This window comes from Nomascus leucogenys, chromosome 9 (assembly GCF_006542625.1).
Source record: "Nomascus leucogenys isolate Asia chromosome 9, Asia_NLE_v1, whole genome shotgun sequence".
In the NCBI taxonomy this organism is placed as follows: domain Eukaryota; kingdom Metazoa; phylum Chordata; class Mammalia; order Primates; family Hylobatidae; genus Nomascus; species Nomascus leucogenys.
Window position 1 is genome coordinate 30,698,641 of NC_044389.1, and position 26,647 is coordinate 30,725,287.

The 26,647-nt window shown below is 43.5% G+C and overlaps 1 protein-coding gene across 2 annotated transcripts in view; it reads right to left on the minus strand.

Moving 5' to 3' along the window:
* Positions 1-587: 587 nt before the first annotated feature.
* The window catches only part of C9H1orf21 (chromosome 9 C1orf21 homolog), a 254,983-nt gene continuing 228,923 nt past the window's right edge, over positions 588-26,647 (minus strand). For both annotated transcript variants that reach the window (XM_030818756.1, XM_003264455.3), the window contains exon 6: positions 588-10,053. In XM_030818756.1, the coding sequence (XP_030674616.1) occupies positions 10,015-10,053 (39 nt within the window). In that variant the 3' untranslated portion in view covers positions 588-10,014. The remainder of the gene's footprint in view (positions 10,054-26,647) is intronic.

Below are 26,647 nucleotides of genomic sequence, written 5' to 3' on the forward strand. Positions count from 1 at the left end.
ACACTGTGCAATTAACAAATGTCAGCTGAATGGGTAGAATGAATAAACAAAAAAGAGTCATTGTGTAACAGAAGGTTGTTCATTAAGCACTTCCTGTGGGATCTCCTCAAGTGAAACTCATGAGAAAACGATTGTTTTTAGTAGGCTCCGGAAGGTTAAATGACTTGTCCAAGGTCTCATAGACAGGACCGTGTGTGTGCACATGGCGTGTGTGTGCGTGTCTGTGTGTGGTGGGGAGTGAGCAGGAGAGAAGGTTCATGGTGTTATTTTATGCATTGCCCATTCTTGCACCTTCATCAAGTCTGAATTTGTGAATTTGCTGAGGCTGATAGGACAGTGTGGGCTGTCCCTGGAAGTTGGAGGAGGTGACAACAAGGTTGGGGGCCTTCCATGTGGGTGCCTGCTGTACCACATATCCAGTAAAAACAGAACATTTACGAATGGTAAGAGAAGCCCTTATGTACACGAAATAGGGAAGACAAAAGAGAGGAGGGACAAGGACACCAACAGGGTCTTTTGCAGATATTTACAATGGCCTCCTCCATGAGAAAGGAAAGAAGAAAGACATAAAAGAGAACAAAGCCAGGCCAATTTTTAAAAATTATTTAATAGAAAGTCCAATGTCAAAATGTAACAATAAACAAAAATACACATGTATAAATATGTATATATAATTAGACCTGTACACTTTCTCAGACCCTTTTCAAAATGGAATAGAATCATCATTACATCTTGGTGGTCAAATCAAAAATAATATTCAAGCGACATGGGCCCACTGCTACGTGGGGGGTAGTACTGCTGGAGCACTTCGAGGGTTCAAAGAATTCCAATCAGGAGAGAGCTGGGGATATTGCCAGTGTCCTTTTCTGGAGACCCAGAGAGGGAAGATGAACAATCGCATGGCTCTGTCCAGTGTACCTGACCGTTGCTTAGCACCTGTAGCCACCACTGTCTAGGGACAGCTCTCCTTTAGGGTTCTGAATTATTTACATTTATGTTGTTTGTGAGTGAGTTTTCTTGCCTCATCTCCCAGATTTGAAGTTCCTGGAGATTCTGCCTTAGGACTTTCTTATTCTGCAGGCCAAATGTTGCACAGTGGTTTGGGATGCTATTTAGGTGTGCTGATTTGCACTAAAGCAAGGGTGTTCAAAGTGGGGTGTTCACATACCAGGAGGTACCCAAGGTCCCCCTCAGGAGTTCAGAGAGAAAATGCCAGAGCCTCTGTTTATATTTTGTGTCTTATTCATTTAAAGTTTCTATGCTGTATACTTTTTATAATGTGCCTAATATAGTAGTACAAAAGTAAAGGGAAATATGCTTTAAATAATAAACGTAGAGAGAGAGTGCATCTCACGAAGTTTTTGCTGACAGGCATGTGTAATTGAAACAGATGGGGGCCCACTGCTTTGCAGAATTCATGTGCAGGCAGAGTGGTTACGGAGGCTACCCTTCCGGGCTCCCACACTCACCTGAGGAAGCTTCTGCAGGTGTTCAGAAGAGCAGTGCCCCAAGATACCTCCCAGACCTGATTGAGAGGTGATGCCTCGTAATCTTGATGCTAGATTTTCCTTGAATATAAGGCCATGTTCCTAAATAAAATGCAAATACCCTTGGGAAGGGCAAATATGCAGCCATTAACAACTGGCATGGAGGCATTTTGATCCCTTCCTGGCAATGAGGTGGAGGTGAGTGGGAAGTGGGCCAGGGCAGAAAATGGGGAGAGGTACCCTAAGGCAAACTTGGCTTATATTCCATGAACACATGGCCCTAAGGGGACCTTCCAGGGGCTCTAGTTTTTAAATAGGTGAATGTGAGGCCAAATGTTTGTTGGTTTCCAGCATCAGGATTACTGCTGGACAAATTCTAATCTAAACACCTGGGCCTGTGGAATATCCGAGTGGGAATCGCTAGCCTCAGAATTACAAATTCCTCAGTGAAGAGCAAGAGGAAGATCTGGAAAAAGTGGGTGTTTGAGCTAACACCTTTCCAAGGGTCCAGAAAGCTGGCATTGCTGTTGAGTACACCAGGAGGGCACGGGTGGGGGTTTTGCAAAAAAGTTCAGCCCCAAGGTGCAGCAAGGCCCAGTGCCCCTTAGCTAGGAAAACTGCCTTCAGCCCCAACTCCTCCAGCCTCTCAGGGGAACTGTCTTCTGAGCTTTTTCTTGAGTTTCTGGAAACAGTGTTGGCTTATAGCTGGTATTCTGATGCATCTAATTCTTTTCCTTTCTCCTAAACATTTTTCTAATTATTTTTCTGGGGGTGGGGAGGGGGAGAAAAAAACCCAATGCTCTAAACTCTGAGGTTATTTGGAAAACCTAAAAGGCACTGCGAGTTGTCTCCATAGAGAGATTCCGCTTGTCTCTGAGCCTTCCCTGACTCATACCTGCAGAGCTCCCAGCACTGGCAGCCTCCAGGTACCCATGAGGTCTTCCCTCCACAGCTGTCTAGGCCTATGGGTATTTTCCACTTGCATACAATTTGTCTGTGCTTTTCACAAATCTCCTTTCTTTGGCAGGACTCGGGTGTGTATTTGGGACCCAGCAGAGGCTTGGCCACCAGGTGTATGTGACCTAATCCATGGGAAGGCTGTCCAAGAGAGCTGCCTTTAGTTAGGATCACACACTAGACAGGGAAGCCCTCTGCTGCTTCCCGTATATTTATTTTAGGGTGCATTCTCATCCCTGGGTCTAGGCCAGCCTGGTCCCAAAAGGTATTTTTAGCCTTAGTGGCTCTAAAGAAGGTCATGCTGACCCAGAGCTGTCCCCTTTATGTCTCCAAACCAGATCCGGCCCAGGTTAAAGTCCTTGAATTCAAATAGCTTTTGGCAGAGGAAGAGGAGTTGGGGCTGGGTAAGGGACAGAGGACACCCTGGGATGAATCATCTCAGCAAGCACCCCTGCACTGCCGCAGTGAGGAGGGAAACCTCGGCCCTGATTGTGACCACATCTTACCTGTCTGGAGGACCTCAGCAGTGGGCTGCAGAGGACACAGCACCACCTAAAGCTCTTATTTATGCTCCTTGAATCCCCAGCAAAGCCCCGGGAACCCTCTGTGGCTAGCCGGGCTCACTGCCCCATCCACATCCCTTGCTCTTCTCTCTCCCTCTACAAGTCCAAGCTCCAGCCTCTGTACTGCAGGCCGGCCCTGGACAGTCCACACTGGCCCTCCTTTGGGCTGAGTCCTATGCTGTCCTCTCAGCCTGAAAGTCCTTTAGTAACACTCTCCCTCAGTCCTCTGACACATCCGGGCTTTGATGTCACCTCTTTCAGGAAGCCCCTGATTGCCAAAACTGGGCTGGCTGCCACAGTGAGATGCTCCACAGCACTCAGGACTGTCCTCTGTAGGGTTACTTCCATGCTGCCTCCCTCGTTATGGCTAGGTTCCTTGAAGGTGGATTTAGTTCAACTGTGCTTTGTGGCAATTAGCACAGTGCCTGGAGTGTACCAGGGGCTCCAGAAATAAATAAGTTCAATGAATGAATCATCAAGACTGGAAAGGCAATGCTAAAAATGCTATACCTGGGTCAACCTAGATGAAGGGACCCCAACTCCACACACTGGGGTTAGAGCATCCCAGTGGAGCTGCTGAAATGCCACAGTCAAGTCCACATGGATGAGGGGGACGGTGTGTGAGACATGTGGTGGTTGTATGTGGCTGGACCAGGCACAGGCCGTTAGGGATGTGTCCTTTATGTGTGTAAGGCCGGGAAAGGATGTCAGCCACAACACCCTGGCTAGCAGCCCAGACGAGTCAAGCAGATGTAGTAGGGCATCCAGGCACAGATGGGGCACAAAGCGAGATGAGTAGCAGACCTCGATTCTCCCATGTGAGTTGAACTCAAACTTTCTCAAGAGTGATGGCTGGTTTTTCCTGTTTCAGTATCCCTATAGTTATACCATTACTTTCCTAGACATTATCTTGGAGATTACAGAAAGGCAAAATCCAGCTCTTTCTTGAAGTATTTCAATGATAAGAGTAAATTTCCTTTCTCCATGTATCTCTCTGTATATGTATGTATGCGTGTGTATGTGTATGTGTGTTAAGAAAATGGATCCGAATCTAAAGTTCTAATAAGGCAGCTGCCTGGATCTATTCCAGGAAAAGAGTAATTTTATGAATTTGCATCTTGGTTTGAATGGAAAAACTGGCTTGAAATCTATTGCAAAACTTCCTTTGTTTGCTTGCCTGTCAAGAGAGAACAGTCTCTGAAGGTCTAGACTGAAATGCCAGGACACAGGGGCTATTCTCTCCCTTTAGAGTCAATGCCAAGAGGTTCCCCTAACGTTCTAGAATTATTTTCAACCCTAGAGACCCTAAGGGACTTCTGCCTGAGTTTATGGTGTTCTTTATACTGCCTCTAAGTCTTACTCAATCAAATTCAAAGCCTTGGGCTAAAAATGGAAGCAAAGAAGGGCGAAATCAGGGTAGAGAGGGCAGACACTATCAGAATGAAGCCTTCAGTTTAGAGGTGAATCTTCCCGAAATATAGCAATTTCTGTGGTTCCCAAGTTATAAGGGCCATTTCCCACATCATCTTGAAGGGACGTGACAGCTGCCAGGTTAGAAAGAAGCAGGATCTTGGGGGCCTGATTTCAAAGGAAAACTGGACATGACAGCCCCTTTACACAAGGGAATTCTTTTGGTTCCTTTGAGCCAAGTAAGTAAAGGTGGGAGCGGGTCCCCTCTAGGCAGCACCTTTAACAGTTGCTATGGAGACGTGAGTCATCTTTAGAGGATGTGATTCAAGAAGCAAGAAGAGGAACTCTGAGGAGTTCTTTGGCTCTTCCGACCTTGGAACAAGTTATTTAAATGTCTATCCAAGTCATTACATGACTGTCTAAAACATGTAAGGTCTTGAAAGAGATTCGCATCTAGTTTCAGTGCTTAAATGGACCTGGAAGATGCAGATCCCCAGTCCAAAGATGAAAAAGAGACATCAAATCCTAGCCCACAAGAAAGGATTTCAATACAAGTCAGTGGTCCAGGCATTGCCTTTCCTCCATGCTTGGAGATCAGATTGTCCCAGACCCCCATGAAGGTCAAGACTTTTAACCTTAAAAAGATACAGCTTGTGATGAAACAACAAGCCTTGGGAACCCAGGAAAGAAATCACAGCACTCGAAAGCCTGTTCTGGTTGCATCTGGTATCTAACTGCAGAAATACCAGGTTCCTTTTCCATATGCTAGAAGTATTACAAGGGGAGAAATGTGTGCCTAAATTCCCAAAGCCTTTTCCTCAGGGCACTGAAGTCCTCCTGTTAGCCAATGGCCTCTCCTGGTGTGTGTGCAGCTCAGATAGGGGAGGCCAAATAAAACACTCCCCATGAGGAAACCAAGCTGGTGAGAAGCCAGAGAGAGATTCTGGAAGGCAGATGCCCACAGGGGTTGTTTTCACAGTGTTGTGAAGGGCATAGTCATAATAAAAAGAATTTGAAAAATAATTGAATGACATCTTTCCTTCTTTCAACATGGGCATTTATGTTGGATAGATGCATTCCACACTTAAGATCTATTATTTAGAACGTGGGGTATTGTAATAGATCCACTTCACAGGATTATCATGAGGATGACATAAAACAATTATAAAATGCCTAGCACAGTATCTGGCACAGAGTGAGTATAAATGACAAAAATTAGCTCCTTTTTCCTCTTCTCCCAAGATTAGATTCCAGATAAGGTACCAGAGTCTCCTGAGAAACATGGCATAGCTTGTGAGTCCAAAGGTTTGTCCCAGAGGTATTCACTCATAAGCCTCATCTTTACCATACTTTTTTGACCCCTTTCCAGAGACACACAAAAAGGTGACTGCTGAAGTCAAGGATACTATTCCCCCCTTGGAAAAATACATCCATTCACTGGCAAAAGGCAATTCATAGACCTCGTTCATGAAATTCCAAAAGGTTTATTGCAGGCACATGTGAGTGTGACAGCCGACTGCCTAACCCAGCTCCTTACAGGCACACTGGAGTCCAGGCATCCACCCACGACACCATGAGGCCAAAGTTCCTGCTTCGAGCCACCTTTTTATTATGCCCCTAAATACACATTCCCTCCCCACCAATCAAGCCTTATTATTTTTTTGTTGGGGTTTTAAACAACAAAAAGTCCAATCTCTGAGAGGTACGAAGACATAAAGCTCTGAGAATGCCTTCCAGCAGGGAAGTGTGGAAGGCAGATCTTATGTAAAATTATAGTGTGCAATCTAATATCCTTTTCCTTTAGGGGAGGCAGGAAGGAGAGAACTTTAGATACCAATTATTTTGCCTTTCACAAAGAATGTATCAGAGTCCCGAAGTCTAAGATTCCAACTCAGTATTTTCTTGGATTAAGAATTTGAAAATATTTCTTCCTTTAAAACTCAACATGTTTAACGATGTTTCTTTTCTATGACTAGTAGAGATAGAACACTCTTAAATTCTTGCCCAGTGTCAAAGCAGGACTTGTAATCCACATGCCAACCTGCTTCACAGGCTATGAGGTAAAGTTTGTAAGAGGTTATCATCTCTGTTTTTTAGCAGGCTTATGGAAGAGTCTTGCCCTAAGAGAAAAACAGGGATGAGGCTGGGAAGAGGATAAAGTTATAGCAGGATAAAGCTATAAGAAGATAACAATGCAGGATGACGTCACATGGGACCAAGAAGGGGGCTGCATCATCCCTGGACCTGCACCTGGGGGCTGTCGGATTGTGGGCGTGGCCGCTTTAGATGCCCATGTAAGCCCTGACACAGAGATGCTTCCTCACATTACAGTGAGGAGAGGATGGGGCCAGTACAAAGACTGAAGAACCAGCACTCCTCCTGGGTCCGTCTTTGCTAAGTTGAGTCATCCCAGCCCAGGCTCAGATCATGGGCACTGTGGACGGAGAGAGACCTGTCTTCCAGCAGGCTTCTGTGTGTGTGGCTGCTGCAGTTTCTGAGGGCTGACCTATTTTCTCGTCTCTGGACTTTATACCTTCTTTGTCCCTAAATAGACCACAACACCACTCTGTGTTCTCTGCAAGCCTGGGGCTAGGAAGCATCGCTGAGGTAAAGGCCTTTTTTAAGGTTCTCTGCCAATAACAAACACATCTTCAATTATGAGAGCAGTACTCCATGATCCTGAATGTCTGCCACCCAAAAGAGAGCTGTGCACACACTGCTGAACTTTTACAACTCTACAACTCAGAGGACATAAGGCGTGTGTAAGCCAGCTGTAAATCTCGTTGACAGTCTTGCCCCACCCACTGGCCACTAGGCAGCTGGATTTCCAATTTCACCCCGGACACGGCCAGCCTATCAACCCTCTCTGCTTAGTGCTCTCAGTTCATTTCTCATCATTTTTCTACCTCCACTCACCAGGCCACTTACCCTCCCTTCCTCCTTCCAGCTTCCTGAGCCCCACAGAGATAACAACTAGCAGAGTGCGCCAGCACGTACACCGGATTATTCTTTTCATTGTGTCTGAGCCAATCTGCTTAATGTTCAGATACACATGGGGAAAAAAAGGGAAAATATTTTTGCTTTAGATCCTTTCAGAAGGCATAAAAAAATAAAGTACAAACACGAATCACTTGACAATTTTATGATTAAAACCAACAAATGGAAAACATACAGTGTTGGGTGTTGCTGACATAATCAAGCATTTCATGCGGACCCACTCAACCACCCCATTTCTTGGATCTATTTCTGGATGTACCAAATGTGTCTGAAGATGAACTCACTTTTCCACGTCAAAGATGTATCCAGTGTTAAACACCGGCGCCAGAACCCGGGTGAAAAGCTGCTGGTTCAGGGCAACACCGCTTCCAGCTTTATTAAACACACAAAAGTCAGGTTCCCAAGAAACGCTTGGATCTATGCACATGTGTAACATGTCAAAAGTGTTAAATGTGACCATGAGAAAAATGACATGAGCATGTTTCATCTTTGGGTAGTGGGTGGTGGTTTTCTGGGAAGACACTGTCTGAGACACCGAGTAGAGAAGTCAAATGGAAGACGTTTAGCATGTGCTTAATTCTTGCTTGATAAGAACAAGAAATCCCGGAAAAGGTCACCCACAGAACAGTGAGCAAAGTCCCCAGTGAACAAGTTTGAGGTGGGGCTTAGCAGTTCGTTTACAGTTGTGGAAAACTGTTTTAGTCACTTGGCCAAAAACCATATGAGGGGAGGCAACCTGAAACCCTAGACTACTTGACTCTCCCTGCATTTTTCTGCTTGAAGCAGGATAAAAAGCCTAAAATTTTGGCTGCATCTCTATTTATGTAACAGCCACAGCTGCTCCCCAAAATAGCTGCTGTTGGCCAAAACAATTACGGGATTTTGTTGCTAATATGTGAATCTGTTGTCCATTAAGACTCTGCTAAGTTTCCTTCCCTTCCCTTTTGCCGTCCCAGGTCTAAAAGGAGATAGGGAATCTCACTATTTGCACATCAATGGTGCCATCAGTTACGTGGATAGATTTTAAAATCGAGGCTCATCTTTTCGGCAAGAGCAAATTGACACAGAACATCTTAACTCTCCACCTTCTGCGGGTGGCAGTGCAGCTAATATTGAGGGCCTTCAAAGTCACAACCCCAAAAGAGAGAAACATAACAGTGCTCCTGTGTTTTTGTGGGACAAACCCAGACCCGGACTGCTGGCGTGGCATTTAATAGGATGCCCTCCCCTGAAAGTAACAAAGAGAACCCTCGTCAAAGCTATCGAACACATTAAAAAAATACAAAAGTTATTTTCTCCGTTTGATTGCTATTTACTTGTGACAATATTTGTTAAAAATATCACTTCTGTCTTTGAGAAGAGATCATTCTCTTCATATAGTATGGAAAAATAAACTCTGCTGAACACTCAGTCAACATTCCCCATCATTGCCAGGGGTTTTTGGCTTTCACATCTCCAAATATCATTATCAGCATAAAAGTATGTTTTTGAGTAGGCAAACACTTTTCCTATGTCTAGTGTGCTGAAAGTAAGAGAAAAAGGAAGTGGCAAGTCTCATGTAGCATTTTGAAGGGGGAGAGTTACGAAACAGGATGGTTTATTTGCTAACAAAATGAAAGGTAACAAGGTGGTTTCAGGCCCTCCTAAAAAGTCATAGGATGTCCCCTCACCTCTTCAGACCACTTTCAGCCTTGCTAATGCTTGGTAGGTTCTTAATGGAAGGGTAGGGAGCCCTTTAGCTAATTATCAGTGTCAATGCAAAGGAGGGCTCAACTTCTGCACCCAGGATCATCTTAAAACACTGAGCTGGATGAATGGGAGAAGACAAGGATCCATAAAAACAGTAAAATGTTTATTTTCTTAGAAAAAAAAGTGAGGAAGAGGGATTCAAAATGATTGTGATCACACTTCCATCTGCATCTGAGCAAAGCCAATGTTGCAAGCTTAATTCTTGATTAAGATATCTATTAAATCAAACAACCTGCCACTCACTCCTCCATCACTTCCAGGAGTCACATCACAGCATGCTTTTAACTGATAATAGCTTCTCTACTTCTTCTGAGCAGAGAAACAAGGCTTGGCATAGCAACCATCCCATCTCCAAAGCTCAACACTGCCAGTGAGAAGCAAGGCTCAGTCCATCTCTAGACTGCGTGCGAGAGATGGGGAGGAAGGAGAGAGGGCAGGAGATGCTTGTCTTAGAAGCAGAACCAGTTTAGAAGAGAAGTTTGATATCTGAGTTCACCACTACCTCATCTTATAGAAAATAGGTTGGAGAGCATCTGTAAAACCAACAGTATCTTTAAGGTGAAATTGCAGAATTTTGCTGCATACCTGGACACAAGAGAAGTGAAAAGTTGCAACAAGTTTTAACTAGCAGCAACAAAGAAAGTTCGATAACAGTTTTTTTGTTTGTTTTTAGCAATATTCCTTTGCAAGTTCATTGAGAAACACTGTAATTTAATGGGGCGTACAATATGGAACGATCTTCTTTTGCTATAGTGCTGTTCGCTGAATAGAACCGACCTTTGCAAAGATTTCAACTGGGGTGTAACCTATTTACACAGTAGTAGCTCCTGGTTTGAGTGGTAAAATTGGTGCTATGTGATATCCTCTTCTTCCGAACAGTAATCCCGACCCTTGGAGGGAAAAAGAAAAAAGAGCATGTGAATGAGAAATTCAAAGCAGAGCCTGAAATAGTTACTTGTAATCAATTTTCTCTCAATATATGTCTCCTTGCAACAGAATCCAGGCTTTGTCAGTGATAGCTGGCACAGGGGTAGCTACGTCATAAATACATGTTAGCCAATTTATAAGCTATATCTACTTCAAGGCATGACAGTTTTACCAAGCCCCAAATAAGCCCTTACATTTGGTAAGAATTTATATTATAATAGCCGTATTCAAGAGTTAGCCTTTCACTAAGAAATTACCAAATGGCCAATCCATTCAGGAGATCAATTTCTTATCAGGAAGAATGAACAAGCCACATTCTACAGCTACATCCCCGTGCCTGAAACTCAACATTCTCCAGAGAGCATACAATCCAGGGATGTCTGAGTTTAATTCACTCTAAAACGGATTACAAAAAACAACAAACAAGAATCCTTAAACACGCATAACAGGTCTATGCTTGGTATGTGTGGGATGCGCAAGAAAGGCAAAGATGCTTCTGATTCATTTGCTAACAAAACAGGTTATCTGAAGCTCTAAGGACTATGTACAATGGTTACCTGTGAACATATTTTATCCTCTCTCCTCTAGGTCATAAACTCAATGAAGATATGATTGGGGCTGGGCTTTAAGGATCCACATTTAACTGAGCCAGCTTGTCTTGGTCAAAACACATGACTCTCTTGGTCTGTAACCCATCACAGATAGTAAACAACAAAGGCACCTGCCCTGCCTGTGTCCGATGTCATAGACAAGGGTTTTGTAAAAAGTCAGGTGTTATTATTATTTGTTTCCTTCAACTTTTTCTTTTAAAATACACACTACATGTTTCATTTTTTTTTGGGAGGGGGAATGTTCTTTTAAAAGCAGAACTTATTTCTAAAAGTACCAATACTTAATGATAATAATAATTTTGCATATAACTATTTCTCAGATGTATTACATGTTTTTTGGTCACATTATCTATATAACAGAAATGTTTTACATTTTCGTAATATTTAAGCATTATCAAAATGGATTATTTTGTGCCATGTGGCTGGGTGCTAATCTTGACTCTGTGACTTCCTAGCTCTGGGATCCTGGTAAAATTACCTCTCTGTGTCTCAGTTTCTTCATCTGTAAAATGAAGAGAACAAGAGTACCTATTACACAGAACAGTTGAAGATTAAATGAGTTAATAGTAATAAAGTGATTAAATCATTTATGGCACATACTTTTACACATGATGTATATGTGCCCATGCCCGTGTGTGTTTGGCAAAATACTGCTGGCTGGACACGGTGGCTCACGCCTGTAATCCCACACTTTGGGAGGCCGAGGAGGGTGGATCACCTGAGATCAGGAATTCCAGGCCAGCCTGCCCAACATGGTGAAACCCCATCTCTACTAAAAACACAAAAACTAGCTGGGCATGGTGGCAGGCACCTGTAGTCCCAGTTATTTGGGAGGCTAAGGCAGGAGAATCGCTTGAACCTGGGAGGCGGAGATTGCAGTGAGCCAAGATCGCACCATTACACTGCAGCCTGGGTAACAGAGTCAGACTCTGTCTCAAAATAAAACAAAACAAAACAAACTGCCACACAATGAAGTCTTCAGGCCTGTGGAAGCAGGCAGGGCTGCTCACTCCCATGCCAACTGGCCCCAGATTGCTTGCTCCCTTAGAATGGGATTCACCCCTTAGCATGTTTTGGTTTCCTCCACCATCAGATTGCTAACTCCCACCCCTACCACTTACAGAGTGTCTGAGTCTAGTGTCATCTCTAGGCTTGTTTTACTTGCTGCACAAAACCTCTCCTGAGCAGAGAAGCTGGGTAACCAGTCTTCCTGACATGAGGAGTGTGTACTTGGCAGTCATCCCATGGGCAGCCTCCCTGGTGACACTGCCCAAGCAGATGCCATCCCTAGCCTTGGCCCAGACCACTCAGGAGACATGCTCTGAGTCACACACTGGAGAGCTGGAAAAAACTTCAAGGTCCCTGGCCACTGGGGGTGTATTTTTTAATCTGGGGAACAAGACACAAATGTATCCACACAATGCCATAAATGTCAAATGATGCTCTCCACAGATCCCCAACTCATGAGGCTCAGAGAGGAAACTTACAAACGGACCCAAGTATTCAGGTGGAGAGGAAAGGTAGGGCTCATGGAGTTTTCCTGAAGGTTTTATTAGGAAAGGAAAGTGGACATCTCCAGTGTATATATGTACATATACACTGTTGTTTGACAGCGCGCAAATTGCTGGGCTTTGGTTTCCTGGGGATAATCACGGTCTCCATCCCATAGGGTTATGGTCAGGATTAAATGGAAAAAAATGTAGTGTCTGGCAAGTAGTCAATAAATGTTAGCTAATGCTACTATTACTACTACTGCTACTATTATTGTAATTGTTGTTATTATAAACCCTGTGTTTGTTCAGTCCCCCTGGCAGGGGAATAGGGACCTCCTCCCTTTAGTGGCTGTCAGGTGAGTAAGGACTGTGACCATAAGCTGTCATCTGATTGGTGTCAGGGAACTCTTCCTCCCACCTCAGCTTTGCACTCCAGACAGGCCAGAAACCGATGTACATGAATAAAACTTCTACGGCAGAAACCGAAGTCCCTCTACTACCTATGACTAAATGAGGCCTCAAATCAAAGCAAAGTCTCAGCCAGCCAATGTGGAGTTTAGAGGGTGCTTCATCCATGAGGAAGAACTTGGAAGGAATGGCAGACAGATACACACACACACACGCATGCACAAACACGTGTGCACACACACACATACACATGTGTGCACACACAAGCACACACACGTGCACACATGCACACACATGCATACATGAAAGGTGGTGTTCTCATTGTCTTTAATTTGGTAAATGAGTTTCTGGGTTATGCAGTAGAAGGACCATTTCAAACCACAGTAAAGGCTCCCCAACCCCACCTTTTGAGGGACAAATACAATATAAAGAAACCTTCTTTGTAAACACAAGACTCTACAACTTTCATTTCCCAAGCATTGGCTACTCTGAAATTATTATCATTACTATACAAAGGAGCAAGAAAACAGCATTAGCTGCTTTGCGGATATTATTTCACGTACTATTTATATCAGTCCTACAAGGCAAAGAGTGAAGCCCTGATGCTTGTGGGGGAAGCTCAGAGAAGTGCAAGCCCACAGGGCTGCTCCTTGCCTTTGTTACAACTGCAGTGATTTGATAACTACATTCAAATTCAATTCAGCTTCATTTTTATTATCACCTGTTTCAGCAGCACTGAGAAGCAACTGCTTTGGTAGCAAACTTTGAAATCAAAACACACTGAAAGTAAGATATGGCCATAAGCCATACGGCCATCCAGTGCCGTTCTAAGAAAGGAGACCTGAGAATGGTGATTACCAGAGGTGATTACCTTGTGCAAAGGATAGTAGGCTTGGGGCAAGGATGAAGAGAGGCTGGTTAAGAAGGAATAAATTCTAGTGTTCAACAGCACAGTAAGGTGACTAGAGTTAATAGCAATATATTGTATATTTCAAAGTAGTGAGAAGATTTGAAATGTTTCCAACACAAAGAAGTAACTCTTTGATGTGATACATATACTAAGTACCCTGATTTGACCATTACACACTGTATGCATGTATCAAAATATCACATGTACCCTATAAATACGTAGGATTACTATATGCCATTTCAAAAATAAATAAGTAAATAAAAAGAAAGGGGATTTGAGAGAATTGTCATTGGGGGGGCCCCATCTCAGCATCACAGGGGACCCCATCTGCACACTGGCCCTACTGGGCAGGACAGGGAGCCTGCTTCTGTAGCATGACTTCATGTCTCATTTAATTTTTAAAGAATGTGCTAAAAAGAGAACCTGAAGACCTTCAGCTGTCAGAAAGCAGGAAGTGGGAGCCGGGTTTGGGAGATACACAGCACTTCTTCGCTGAAGTATGCCCTTCCCTCTTAAAGGAACTCCAAATGGAAGTCTTTGTCAGGATGCGTTACTCAATTAGAACTGGAGGCTCTTAGTCACAATCCCACCCTTGTGCAAAGGACACACTGAAAGCTGCAGAGAGCAAGATCCCCAGGAGGCCCTCGAAAGCTGGAAGAACAGAAACTCCTAGTGATGGTGACAAAGAAGGGTTGTTTGAAAGAACCATGAGTGCCTTCGGGTGCAGACTCAAAAAACCCCAAGGAACCTTTGCCTACCAAAATTTTTCCGAACACACCCTACTCTGTGTAGAGGCTTCCACGTCTTCTTCAGTTATCTGTATTATTATCCTCCTGGAAGTGTAAGTTGATGTCAATGCAGAACACACATTTCTAAGGTTCTAGAGTAAGGGGTTTTTGTTTGCTGAAGTGTCTGTAAGAATTAGAAGTATTAAGGAAAGGACATCATCCTAATTTTAAATCCTGCTAGTTTAAAGAGCAACAGCTCAAAGAGTGACTTTAAGAACCTGTTCCTCCAACGTGCCTAACATACTTTTCCTCCACAGGTTTAAAATAGACAAATAGTCTAGGCCAGGGGTCCCCAGTCCCCAAGCCATGGACCGCTGTTGGTCCATGGCCTGTTAGGAATTAGGCCACACAGCAGGAGGTGAGCGGCAGGCAAGTGAGTGAAGCTGAGCTCTGCCTCCTGTCAGATCAGCAGCAGCATCAGATTCTCATAGGAGCATGAACCCTACTGTGAACCGTGCATGTGAGGGATCTAGGTTGTGTGCTCCTTATGAGAATCCAATGCCTGATGATCTGTCATTGTCTCCCACCATCCCCAGATGGGACCATCTTGTTGCAGGAAAACAAGCTCAAGGCTCCCACTGATTCTACATTATGGTGAATATGTAATAATAGAAATAAAGTGCACAATAAATGTAATGTGCTTGAATCATCCTGAAACCACCCCCACCGTGCCCCACCCAACTCCTCATCCATGGAAAAATTGTCGTCCACAAAACCAGTCCCTGGTGCCAAAAAGGTTGGGGACTGCTGGTCTAGGCCTTGCCATTCAGTGTCAGGTATGATTCATCATATATGTTTTTAGTATGTTTCTGTAGACATGTATGCATTCAGCCCAATACACACACCCCTCAGACATGTAACAATCAGTGTGAACTGAGTATTCTCCCACCGGAGTAGACTAGATGAAAGTGACTGAGAGGAAGTGTTGAATCTGTTTCTGCATCTGTAAAATGGGGACAATAAAACCTAACTTGCAGAGTTGTGGGAATTAAACATATACATGAAAGTGTTTAGCAAAGCTAGGCACATGGTGGGTCCTTAATAAATTATAGCTCTTATGATGATACTGAAAAATGAGACCAACTGGTCCAACAGGAAATAAAACTGTCTAGGTGAGAAATGGGGCCTACATCTCAATCAGTCAGTTCACATTCAGATCCTCAAACAAGCCAAGTACCAGAGGGCCTCGGTGCTTCTCACTCTGTCCTGGCTGGCTTCTCCTGCTCCCATCTCTTTATTTTTGTTTCTTCAGAGAGAGTCTTGCTCTGTTACCCAGGGTGCAGTGCAGTGGCACGATCTCAGCTCACTGCAACCTCCACCTCCCGGGTTCAAGCAATTTTCCTTCCTCAGCCTCCCAAGTAGCTGGGATTTCCCCGTAGTTGCCCTAGGGAGAAATAGTCTCTTCCCTTCTCAGTGGTCCTTCCATCGCACCACCATGTTGCATAGAATTTTAGGCAAAATGTTTGCCTCCCTTACTGAGGGGGAAAACATGTTGCTTGTCAAAATCTTTGTATTTTGGGTACCTAATGGAATCCTTGTGTGGCCCATATCCAAGGGTTGAGAACACTCTGGCTTTGGAGGGAAGCAGTGCTGGGGTGTGGGGGTAGCAGGGTGGAGGCTGTTAAATGGTATTACACAGAAAGTGTCCTGGTCCTTTAGTAAGGGAAGAAAACCATCAACGTTTTGCACATCATAATGGAAAATGCAGCCTTTTTAAACAACACAACTGATAATAAGTTTTGAGCAAAACTATGCACACAGAATAGGGCATAGGCCCTGTTACAAGAATAGCTTGGAACTTAGGAGGGGAGCAACAGGACTGCAAAGAGAGGCAACCGAAGTTGATACTAGAATCCCACTGTCCATTATTCTTTATTTGTATTTATTTAAGTACAGTTGTCTCCGCTTACCCATGGGGGATTTGCTCCCAAATCACCAGTGGATGCCTGGAACCTCAGAGAGTACTGAACTCTACATATACTATATTCTTCCTACACATACCTACCTACCTATATAAATTAGGCTCACGCCTGTAAGCCCAGCACTTTGGGAGGCCGAGGTGGGGGGATCACTTGAGGTCAGGAATTCGAGACCAGCCTGACCAACATGGTGAAACCCCATCTCTACTAAAAATACAAAAATTAGCTGGGCATGGTGGTGTGCGCCTGTAATCCCAGCTACTCGGGAGGCTGAGACTGCAGATCACTTGAACTCAGGAGGTGGAGGTTGCAGAGAGCCAAGATCGAACCACTGCACTCCAGACTGGGTGACAGAGTGAAACTCTGTCTCCAAAAAAAAAGGAAGGAAAAGAAAAAAGAATTAGGCACAGCAAGAGAGTATCAACAATAACAACTAATAATAGAACAATTATAATAATATACTGTAATAAAAGTTATGTGAATGTGTTCTCTCTCTCAAAATATCTTAGTGTACTATACTCACCCTTCTTCTTGTTGACTCTGGGTAATTGAAACAGTGGATAAAGGGGACTACTAATACCCACATAAATCACATGTGGAATCAGGTCCAGTTCTCTTTCCATAATGTTCAGCCAGCTTTGTTTTTTTTTTTTGAGATGGAGTCTGGCTCTGTTGCCTAGGCTGGAGTGCAGTGGCACAATCTTGGCTCACTGCAACCTTCGCCTCCCGAGTAGCATGCACCACCACGCCTGGCTAATTTTTGTATTTTTAGCAGAGACAAGGTTTCATCATGTTGGCCAGGCCGGTCTCGAACTCCTGACCTCAGCTGATCCGCCTGCCTTGGCCTCCCAAAGTGCTGGGATTACAGGTGTGAGTCACCACACCCGGCCTCAGCCAGGCATCTTAAACTCTGTCTTTTGCTTTCATCAAAAAGTTCTGATTTAAAGAACCTCACGGGTAGAGCAATGGAGTTAGCAAACAAGTCCGATCAAGACTCTTGGGTTTGTAGAAAGCAAACATGAAGTTTTGTAATAAAGGCTCATGACAGAAGTTCATTTTAATGAGGCTTCTTTCTGTCTGGAAGTGTAAGCTATTATGCTTGTCATAAAGCAGGCTCTTGTTGCTTGGTGACTAGCTGAATGATCACCTGAAGAATTTTTCCTCTGCTCCTTTACCTGTCTGGATGACACTGGGAATCTCTGTTAGTTGCTGGACTGTGCATTATCACTAAACTATATTTCTAATAACACAGTCACTGAGATAATGCCTTTCGTTGATAATTTCCTCATTCAGTAAGGCTTTTAAAAAATTACAAATTTTTTTATTTCAATAGCTTTTGGGGTACAAGTGGTTTTTGGTTACCTGATAAATGACGCAGTGGTGAATTCTGAGATTTCAGTGCACCCATCACCCAAGCAGTGTACATTGTACCAATATGCAGTTTTTTACTCCACATCCTCCTCCCATCCTCCCGGTTCTGAGTCTCCCAAGTCTATTATATCCTGAGTCTCAGTTTCTTGACTTACTGTTATTCTTCCTTGACAGCCTTTATCCTGTACTGTGGGACTTAACTGCCTTCTGAGTGGCAAAGAGCATCTTGATTAATGAAGCACAATTGCCCCATCTGCATTCTGGTGCATAAATTTAATAGGCATCTCCCTCCTCTGTCCACCTAACACTTTATCCCCTAACCCCTTCCTCCATGTTTTACCATCCAGAGGCAACCTCAGATCCAAGTTTCCATAAGAATCTGTATATTTCAGCTCTGTCCTTGAACCAGGACTGCAGGAGCAGATAACCACATTCTGCAGCTTGAGCATCTGTGCACGACTATCTAGAATCCAGAATACACAGGAAGAGCAGGCTGGAAAAGTGAAAGGAAGGCTATCCCCGGGGCTGCTGGGCTTCAACCTCCGCCTGCAGGGCTCAGGGCCCTCCTCCTGTAGGAAGCAGGTGCCTTCCACCCCTTTCTCAGGGCTGGACGTGTCAGAGCCTCTTTAATCACAGAGCACTTTTCAGCAGCATTTTCGTTTATAGCCAAACAACAAGTCGTAAGAACAGTTTTAAATGCCAAAGACATACTGAAGAAAAGCAAAAAATAATTAGCTGTGCTATTAAAGTCTCCTCCCCCGGCTTACTTCATTAGAAAAATCAATCGAGGCATTAATGGCTTTCTCCGTCTCTAATGAGCTTTATTCTAATTAGACTCACATGTTATTATTTCAGCTGGAAAAAGTCTCGTTTGTAATGAGCAGCGGAGTGTGACAGCCTCTGACTGTTTCTTTGGCCATATATAGGAAAGATCACCATGATAATAACAGCAGTGACAACAATCCTGGGATATTGGGCTTTTCATTTCCGAGAGAGCAAGCATTAACTAAACAGCTTCGAAACTCCCATGAAGTGTTTATTATACCCGAATCCCCATTTCACCAACAGTAAGGAGGATATTTTAGAAGCTTTTTTATTTTTTTTTATTTTTTTGAGTCAGAGTCTTGCTCTCTCACCCAGGCTGGAGTGCAGTGGGCGATCTCAGCTCACTACAAGCTCCGCCTCCCGGGTTCACGCCATTCTCCTGCCTCAACCTCCCGAGTACCTGGGACTACAGGCGCCCGCCATCACGCCCAGCTAATTTTTTTGTATTTTTAGTAGAGATGGGATTTCATCGTGTTAGCCAGGATGATCTTGATCTCCTGACCTCGTGATCCACCTGCCTTGGCCTCCCAAAGTGCTGGGATTACAGGCGTGAGCCACCTCGCCCGGCCTAGAAGCTTTAAGCCACATACTTTTCAAGCTTTATCTGAGGCTGGCACTTGGATGACTTCAATGATGTTCTTTCCCCACAAGGAGGCGAGCAGGAGTGAGGATAAAGACATGGAGAGAGAATGCAGACGACCACGTTCTCTTGGCCATACTGAACTGATGTCCAAGAGCAGGCCTTGGCAAACTTCCTCTGGGAAGGGCCACAGTAAATATTTTAGGCCTTCCATTCCATATGGTCTCATTGCGATTCAACTCTGCCATTGTAAGCTTGAAAGCGGCCATAGATAAAAGTAAATGAATGAGTATGGCTGAGTTCCAATAAAACTTTATTTATGGACACTGAAATTTGAATTTCATGCCATTTTTCACGTCACAAAATAGTCTGCTTTTATCTTCTCCCAACCATTTAAATGTGTAAAAACCATTCTTGTCTCGCAGGCTGGATGTGGCCTATGGGCCATAGTTTGCCTGCCCTGCCCCAGAGAACAGAATTAAACACCAGTAGCATCAGAGGCTAACACCGTTCAAGGGTTTTACCCTCTTTAGAGGTCAAACAGCAGGGATAATTTCCACCTTGAGAGACATCTCTCCAGAGCTCTTCTGCAAAAACTGTTCTTATTTTACAAACATGAAAACATTGAAAATCAAAATTAAATGGAAAAATTCATCTCCAACAGCATCTCTTCCCAATCAGTCTTCAAATTTCATTTCAATCTTTGTCCATATGCATGACATTTTTATACCATTTCAATCCTATTATAGACACAGTGTTTTATTTTGCTTTTTTCCCTTAACATTATCTTATAAAATTCTTCCCTGTTGTGACTGATTTCTTCTAATCAGACATATCATAATTTTTTGTGGATTTTTTTGTGGAAGATTTCCATGCTATTTGTTGGACTTAATTAAAAGGGATGTCTTACTGTCTTCTCAAGTGTAAGAGTTAAGATTCAAATGCTACCACCTTGCCCTCAAGCCAGGAAACCTGGGAAAACCCACTTGGTAGACTGGAGCCTCACACACCTCCCCCAGGATTCACTTCCTTTTGGACAATGGCTTTAGCAAATCTGGCATTTTAATTCATTTGCCTCTCGACAAAGATGTGCCTTCCAGACAAACTCTTTAGAGCTCTTTGTTCTGAAAGAGCTCTCTGTTCCACATACACCCTAGAATTTATACTGAACTTGGATGGAGGTTTGGGGAGACTAATCACACATCTCCTTTCATTACAGTTTTTAACCAGGAAATACCAGAAGGAGTTAGATGAGGATCAGTTTTCTTGCTGGATTAGAGAACTTGGTAGGTCCCCATTAGTTCCTTGCCTCACACCTGCTGAGACCCTCTGGATGGTGACTGACTCATCCAGTCACATGTGGAGAAAGGAGAAGAGGTTGGGTTTGCCCCTTCACCGTTCCATGGGCTGGGCCCCTGGAGAGGGAGAGGTGAGGAACATACTTTAAGTTGGTTCCTTTCTTTCCTCTCCACAAAGGGGGGTGACGCTGTTTGAGGGACCACAGGGCTCACCTTCCCTTCCTTTCTCTTTGCTTTCAGAATAGGAAGCACATGCATTTGGCCAGGAAGAGGACTTCAGCTATTGATGGGAGGGCCCTCTCTCTAGAAGGCAGAGAACAATGGACTAGCCAGACAGGAAGGAAAGAGGCCCAGAGGGCAGTAAGGAGTGGGCATCTGAGGCCCAGGGTTGGGGAGAACACTTCTGTTTGGCTTCCTTCCTCTTCTAGGGCATGGCTAAGGTGGCCAACCTGCATGCACCCCAGAAGAGGAAGATAAGTAGGCCCATGGGACTTTATTATGGAGCCTGAGGCTTTCACTGGCTCATTTTCTGGGAATGAGAACTTTGGGAGGACAACAATCGAAGGAGCCCCACAGGACACGTGACAGAGTGGGGCCATCAGAACTACTGATCCGTGGGGACTATCCGGCTTATTGAATTATGAAACACAGGTTAAATTAAGGGTTGTCACACATTTGGCTAATTGGCCAATAAGAACAGCAATTAATAGAGGTCAGGCAATTCAACTGCATCTGTGGCCATGACTATCAGAGCCCTTGGAAACAGCAGTGATTTCAAGTGAAATCTAAATCAGCAGTGTTTCAGGTGACCTAAAGCAGGGCCCATGGCCCTTATGTTAGCACTTCCTGAAGGTTTTCTTCCACCCAAATCCACATGTTGGGACCCAGGGGAAGGTGTAGCAAAGTCGGTGACCACTGTGTAATCTGCTTTGTTTTTTCTATTTGACACTTTGTCAAAAAACACATTCCTGTTTTCATAGACTTCTTTTGATTTTGAGAAATTTAAAAGATACAGAAAAGTATGAAGAATGTAAATACACTATATTCCCACCACTAAACATAAGAACTAATAATATTTTGTACCATCTCCTGCTAGCCTCTGCCCTCCTTCTAAGAAATGAAACTACCACCCATTTCTCATCCCCCATCCCTGGGCACAGCAATGTTCATGGGTTTGGTCGGTTTGTATGTTTGGTATCATTTTAGATACTTTGATATTCATGTTATATTGATATAACAAATATACTACACTTTTATGTGTATATGAATATTTAAATATATAACAGATATAAACACATGCCATTTGTAAATATGCCATGTAAAAACTAATGGTGCTTAATATTTGTTGAATGTCCATCTATAAACAATGTATTTGTGTGTTTTTAATGTACATGGTACCATACAATTTTTATCATTCTGCATAATCCTCTCTTCACTTAATAATTGTATTTGGCTGGGCACGGTGGCTCACGCCTGTAATCCCAGCACTCTGGGAGGCCGAGGCTGGTGGATCATGAGGTCAGGAGATGGAGACCACGGTGAAACCCCGTCTCTATTAAAAATACAAAAAATTAGCTGGGCGCAGTGGCGGGCGCCTATAGTCCCAGCTACTCGGGAGGCTGAGGCAGGAGAATGGCGTGAACCCAGGAGGTGGAGCTTGCAGTGAGCCGAGATCACGCCACTGCACTCCAGCCTGGGCGACAGTGAGACTCCATCTCAAAAAAAAAAAAAAATTGTATTTGAAATCTATAATTGTGACTCTCTCTCTCTCTCTCTCTCTCTCTCTCTATATATATATATATATATATGCTTGGTTTATGTCTCTTAACTGCTGCATAATATTGCACTGTACGAATATGGAGGATTTTAATTATTCGTTTCTCCATGGGTGGATACTTAGCTTTCTTCCAGTTTTTTGGCTATTGAATAAAGAATGCTGCAGTGAACTTTATTGTAGTTTTACTGGTTTGTACTAATATTACTTCTTTATATATTACGCCTACAAATCATTTGATGTTTTAAGTGTTATGAATATATTCCAAACTCGCTCTGGATCCACACCTGGGAATCATTCGGCCCATTAATAAGGTAGATACTGACCATGATACTCATCTGGCTCCCTGTGCCTGTTTTCAATTTGTAAGAAACCCAGAAGAGAGGCAGGGTATGATTATGCATCTCTAAGCAAGCCTCCAACAATCAATTTTGTAAATATGAGCTTACAATTTTTTGGTACTCCTTTTTGAATCAACTTAGAAAAATGGAATTGAAGTGAGGGGAGTCTAGAAGTGTCTGCTCCAAGAATGCTTTCTCTAGAAACAGAGCAGAATGTGCCTGCACTCGAAAGAATTGTGAAAGAGAGGAATAAAGTGCACCAGAAATAACATGATACTTCAGAATAAATTTTTCAAGCAATGTTCAGAACATAATATGCCTCATCATTCCTTCCCAGCTGATATAAACGGGAATGTCTCATTCTTTGGTATGGAGGGTACTGTTTAGTGGGAGATGAAAAGTTGAGGGTAAATTGGATAAGACATTCTCTAAAGTTCCGTCCAATGCAAAACGTTATTCTTCCAGATTTGAGGCTCCCTAAAGACAAGAATCCTATTTTCTAATTCCTCATTATGTGCCTCTCATGGCCCTGGCTTATTTCCAGGTCCAGAGAGCATGTTCATGTCAAGCTTATTAAATGGATCAAAGAAGTCAGTCTTAAAATTTCTATGATTTTGTTTGGAGCCCCTTTCCTAAATTTTTGTTGTTGTTGTTACAAGCATATTTAGGCTGATATTAATACTTTTTTGTTTTTTAAGAGACAAAGTCTTGCTCTGTCACCCAGGCTGGAGTGCAGTGGCACAATCACAGCTCACTGCAGCCTCAAATTCCTGGGCTCAAGTGATCCTCCCGCCTCAGCCTCTCAAGTAACTGGGACTACAGGTGAATGCCACCATGCCTGGCTAATTTTTATTTTTTGTAGAGACAGGGTCTCGCAATGTTGCCCAGGCTGGTCTCAAACTCCTGGCCTCAAGTGATCTTCCCACCTCAGCCTCTCAAAGTGTTGGGATTACAGGCATGAGCCACTACATCTGGCCAATGAATATCTTTTAAAAGGCTTATAAAAGCCTTTCAAATGAGACACAACAATTAAGAGTAAAACTTCCAAACAGAAAAAAATATATAGGGATTCAGCTGTAGCTGTACCCATGCCACTGACTCACTGACTCATTCTGTAATCACAGCTCGAAAGTTAGCACAGGTTATTTAATGGCTCTGTAAGTGTTCACAAGAATCTAACTCCTGAACATGTTTATTATACCACATAGGAGGGAGGTGGATGAATACACTGAAAGTGTGCGATTCTAATACTCTTTCTACAGGGAGATATTTGTACCATAGGAAGGCACTTGCTCACGCAGGATCCAAGTTTCTAAGTTCCGCATTTTCAGGTTCAGTCTTAGCACCACCCCCCAACCCCATCCCAAATCCTTCCTGTATAAATGGCCTTGATGGTACAAATACAGGCGACTTCAACCAAAATGAAGGCTACCAATTACAGAGCACATACAACATATCAAACACTACTGGAGACTCTATATGTATTTTCTTTAATATCCCAGACAAGTTAGTATTATTTCTCAAATTTTATTGGTGAGGAAACTGAGAATCAGAGAGTTTAACTTAACCTGGGGTCACACAGCTGCTGCCAGAGCCAATCCTTGGCTTTGGCCCAGGTTTGAAGCATGGGCTCTTTCTCTTGCACCGTGCTGCCTCCTTCCCTAGGCCTCTATCAATCCAATTATCTGGCACTGTGCTTGCTCTATACCTGCTATGCTGCTCCAAGTAGAGAGGTCTACTCTAGGAGCCTTCCAGGTCACATTTCCTGCCTTTGTATGCTTCTGTCTCCATTTGAAGCCCAGTGTTCTTATCTGCACCATTCACTCATTCAACAAATTTCTTAAGCATCTGTTTTGTCCCAAGCCCTGTGCTAGGTTCTGAGGAAACAAAGACAAATGAGACCCAAATCTTATCCTTAGGGAGCTGTCAGTCTAAGGTGAGTCCTTTTAGATGTTCTTGAATAACAATGCAGTAGTTACCAAGACTGGTACCTTTCTCTCCCTGTGTGTTCTCTGCAGGGCTGAAGCAACATCCATGACTGCCAAACCCAATGAATGGAAAGGTAATGGGCAGGAAGAGAAAAGGATAGCTGAAGAGAAGACAGGGCAAGGAGAAGCTGAATGAGAACTAGTCAAGGGAATAAGACACACCAACATTCCTGTCTCTGTTACTGTCAGTGGTATCTTGGGTTTCTTTCCTTGTCCAAATACTTGCATCCATGGCAAAATGATACCATTCACTGATTGTGCCTCACACTGCTATTGAGTTCAGAGCATTGTTGGCCACACCTGATGCACAGAAATGGCATGGTTTTTATTTGGACTCATGACTATGTTGCATTAGAAACTGAACTCTCCTCTTCTTCTTGCTCCCTAAAGAGCTGGGCTGAGAGATCCTCAATAATTTTCTGAAAATCAAGCCCTCCAGAAAAAAGAAAGTGTGTTGCATTTCTTTTCAGCTTGTTGCCTGATTCATTTTCCTTGACAGACTCATCTACTAATGTTAGCTGGATGGGCATGCAGGATCCTAAAGCCCAGAGTATGCACACACTTCACCAGTGGTTGCTACACCAGCGTCATCATCATGACGATTAAGAAGTCATCTGCATAAAACTATACAGTAGAGATAAAACCAAAACAGACTGAGTCACATCCTTGCCTGTTGTAATTATAGCTCTAATTTGGCTGAAGAATGAGGAAAGGTACACTCAGAAGAGAGAGATGGCAAGGCAAGGTGATGAAGGGAGAGGAGACAAAAACAGACTTGGTTATGAGCAAAGCAACTTGGTTAAAATATGTTTACCACGGAGCAAGAAATTGTTTCATGGAATGACGATGGCAGCCCTGCCCACTGCTAAACTACATATGCCAGCAAGAGTATCTCTCTGGCAGTGCTGAAGGCTTTGGTTGCTACTGAAAGTGACAACCTGCTGGGTGGGAGGAACACACCATGACTTTCTCTGCACAAGTGGGGCAGGCCATGTTACATTGTTTAGGTTTTGATGTGACAGTCCCAGGTTTTCTTATCATTGGTGGGCACTAAGCAGGCCTTTACACACACAGTTAAAAAATCAAACTCATCCTCATATCCTCCACATCTGCCAAACATTATATTTGGTTCTGTAACAACTCTGAGGTTAAACAGACTACAGAAATCATTTATATGTAGAACCCAACATCCTAGTTCACAACTATGTGCACGTCACTCTCTTCCCTGGATGAAAAGCAAATGTCTTCTGATCTCTGACACACCGACTCATAACATGGATCAGACTGATCTGATGTACTGTCAAGAGACAATTCTCGAAAAAAATTTACGAATGCAGATTTACCATGACCTTTCTCACCAACCAGGTTGGTTCTGAGGCCATGGAAATCATGCCACTTCAAGAACTCAAACATTTTGTAAGTGTAAATGACTGTTCAATAGCTGTAGAGGTCTACAGACAAACAAATATCTTTTATTTATTTTTATTTACTTTTTTGACACGGAGTCTTGCTCTGTCACCTAGGCTGGAGGGCAGTGGCGTGGTCTCTGCTCAACTGTAACCTCCACCTCCCAGGTTCAAGCGATTCTCATGCCTCAGCCTCCCGAATAGCTGGGATTACAGGCGTGTACCATCAGGCCTGGCTAATTTTTGTATTTTTAGTATAGACAGGGTTTTACCATGTTGGCTAGGCTGGCCTTGAACTCCTGACCTCAGGTGATCCACCAGCCTCGGCCTCCCAAAGTGTTGGGATTATAGGTGTGAGCCACTGCACCCAGCCAAACAAATATCTGTTAAAATCAGCTGATTTAAGTCCACATACTGCTCTTTCTCAGACTTTTCTGAAATGTCACATTGAATAATATCAATCAACAGAGCCAGAATCTCAAGATCACACAGGAATACGTGAGATGCACTCGGCATGCTCATGGCTGTCCCTCAGAAACTGTGAACTATTTTTATAGAGAGGAAGGAGGGGATGTAAGAAAGGAAGAAGAATGAGTTTGCATGGTGTCATCTGCACTCAGTTCCCTAATCCTCTTTAAAGTCACAACTATCTATGGATAGGGTCGCCGGCTAGGCTCATGCACGCTCATGACTGCAGCTGGGCCCTGGATCTGATGGAAGCACATCAGCAAAATACGTAAGAAAGAAATCCAAAGTTTCTTTGCCTGTGGCCCATGGCCAGGCTCCATGGAGTCTTAAAACCCAGAAATTATACTTAAAAGTTTTGTGTATATGATTTGTGCATT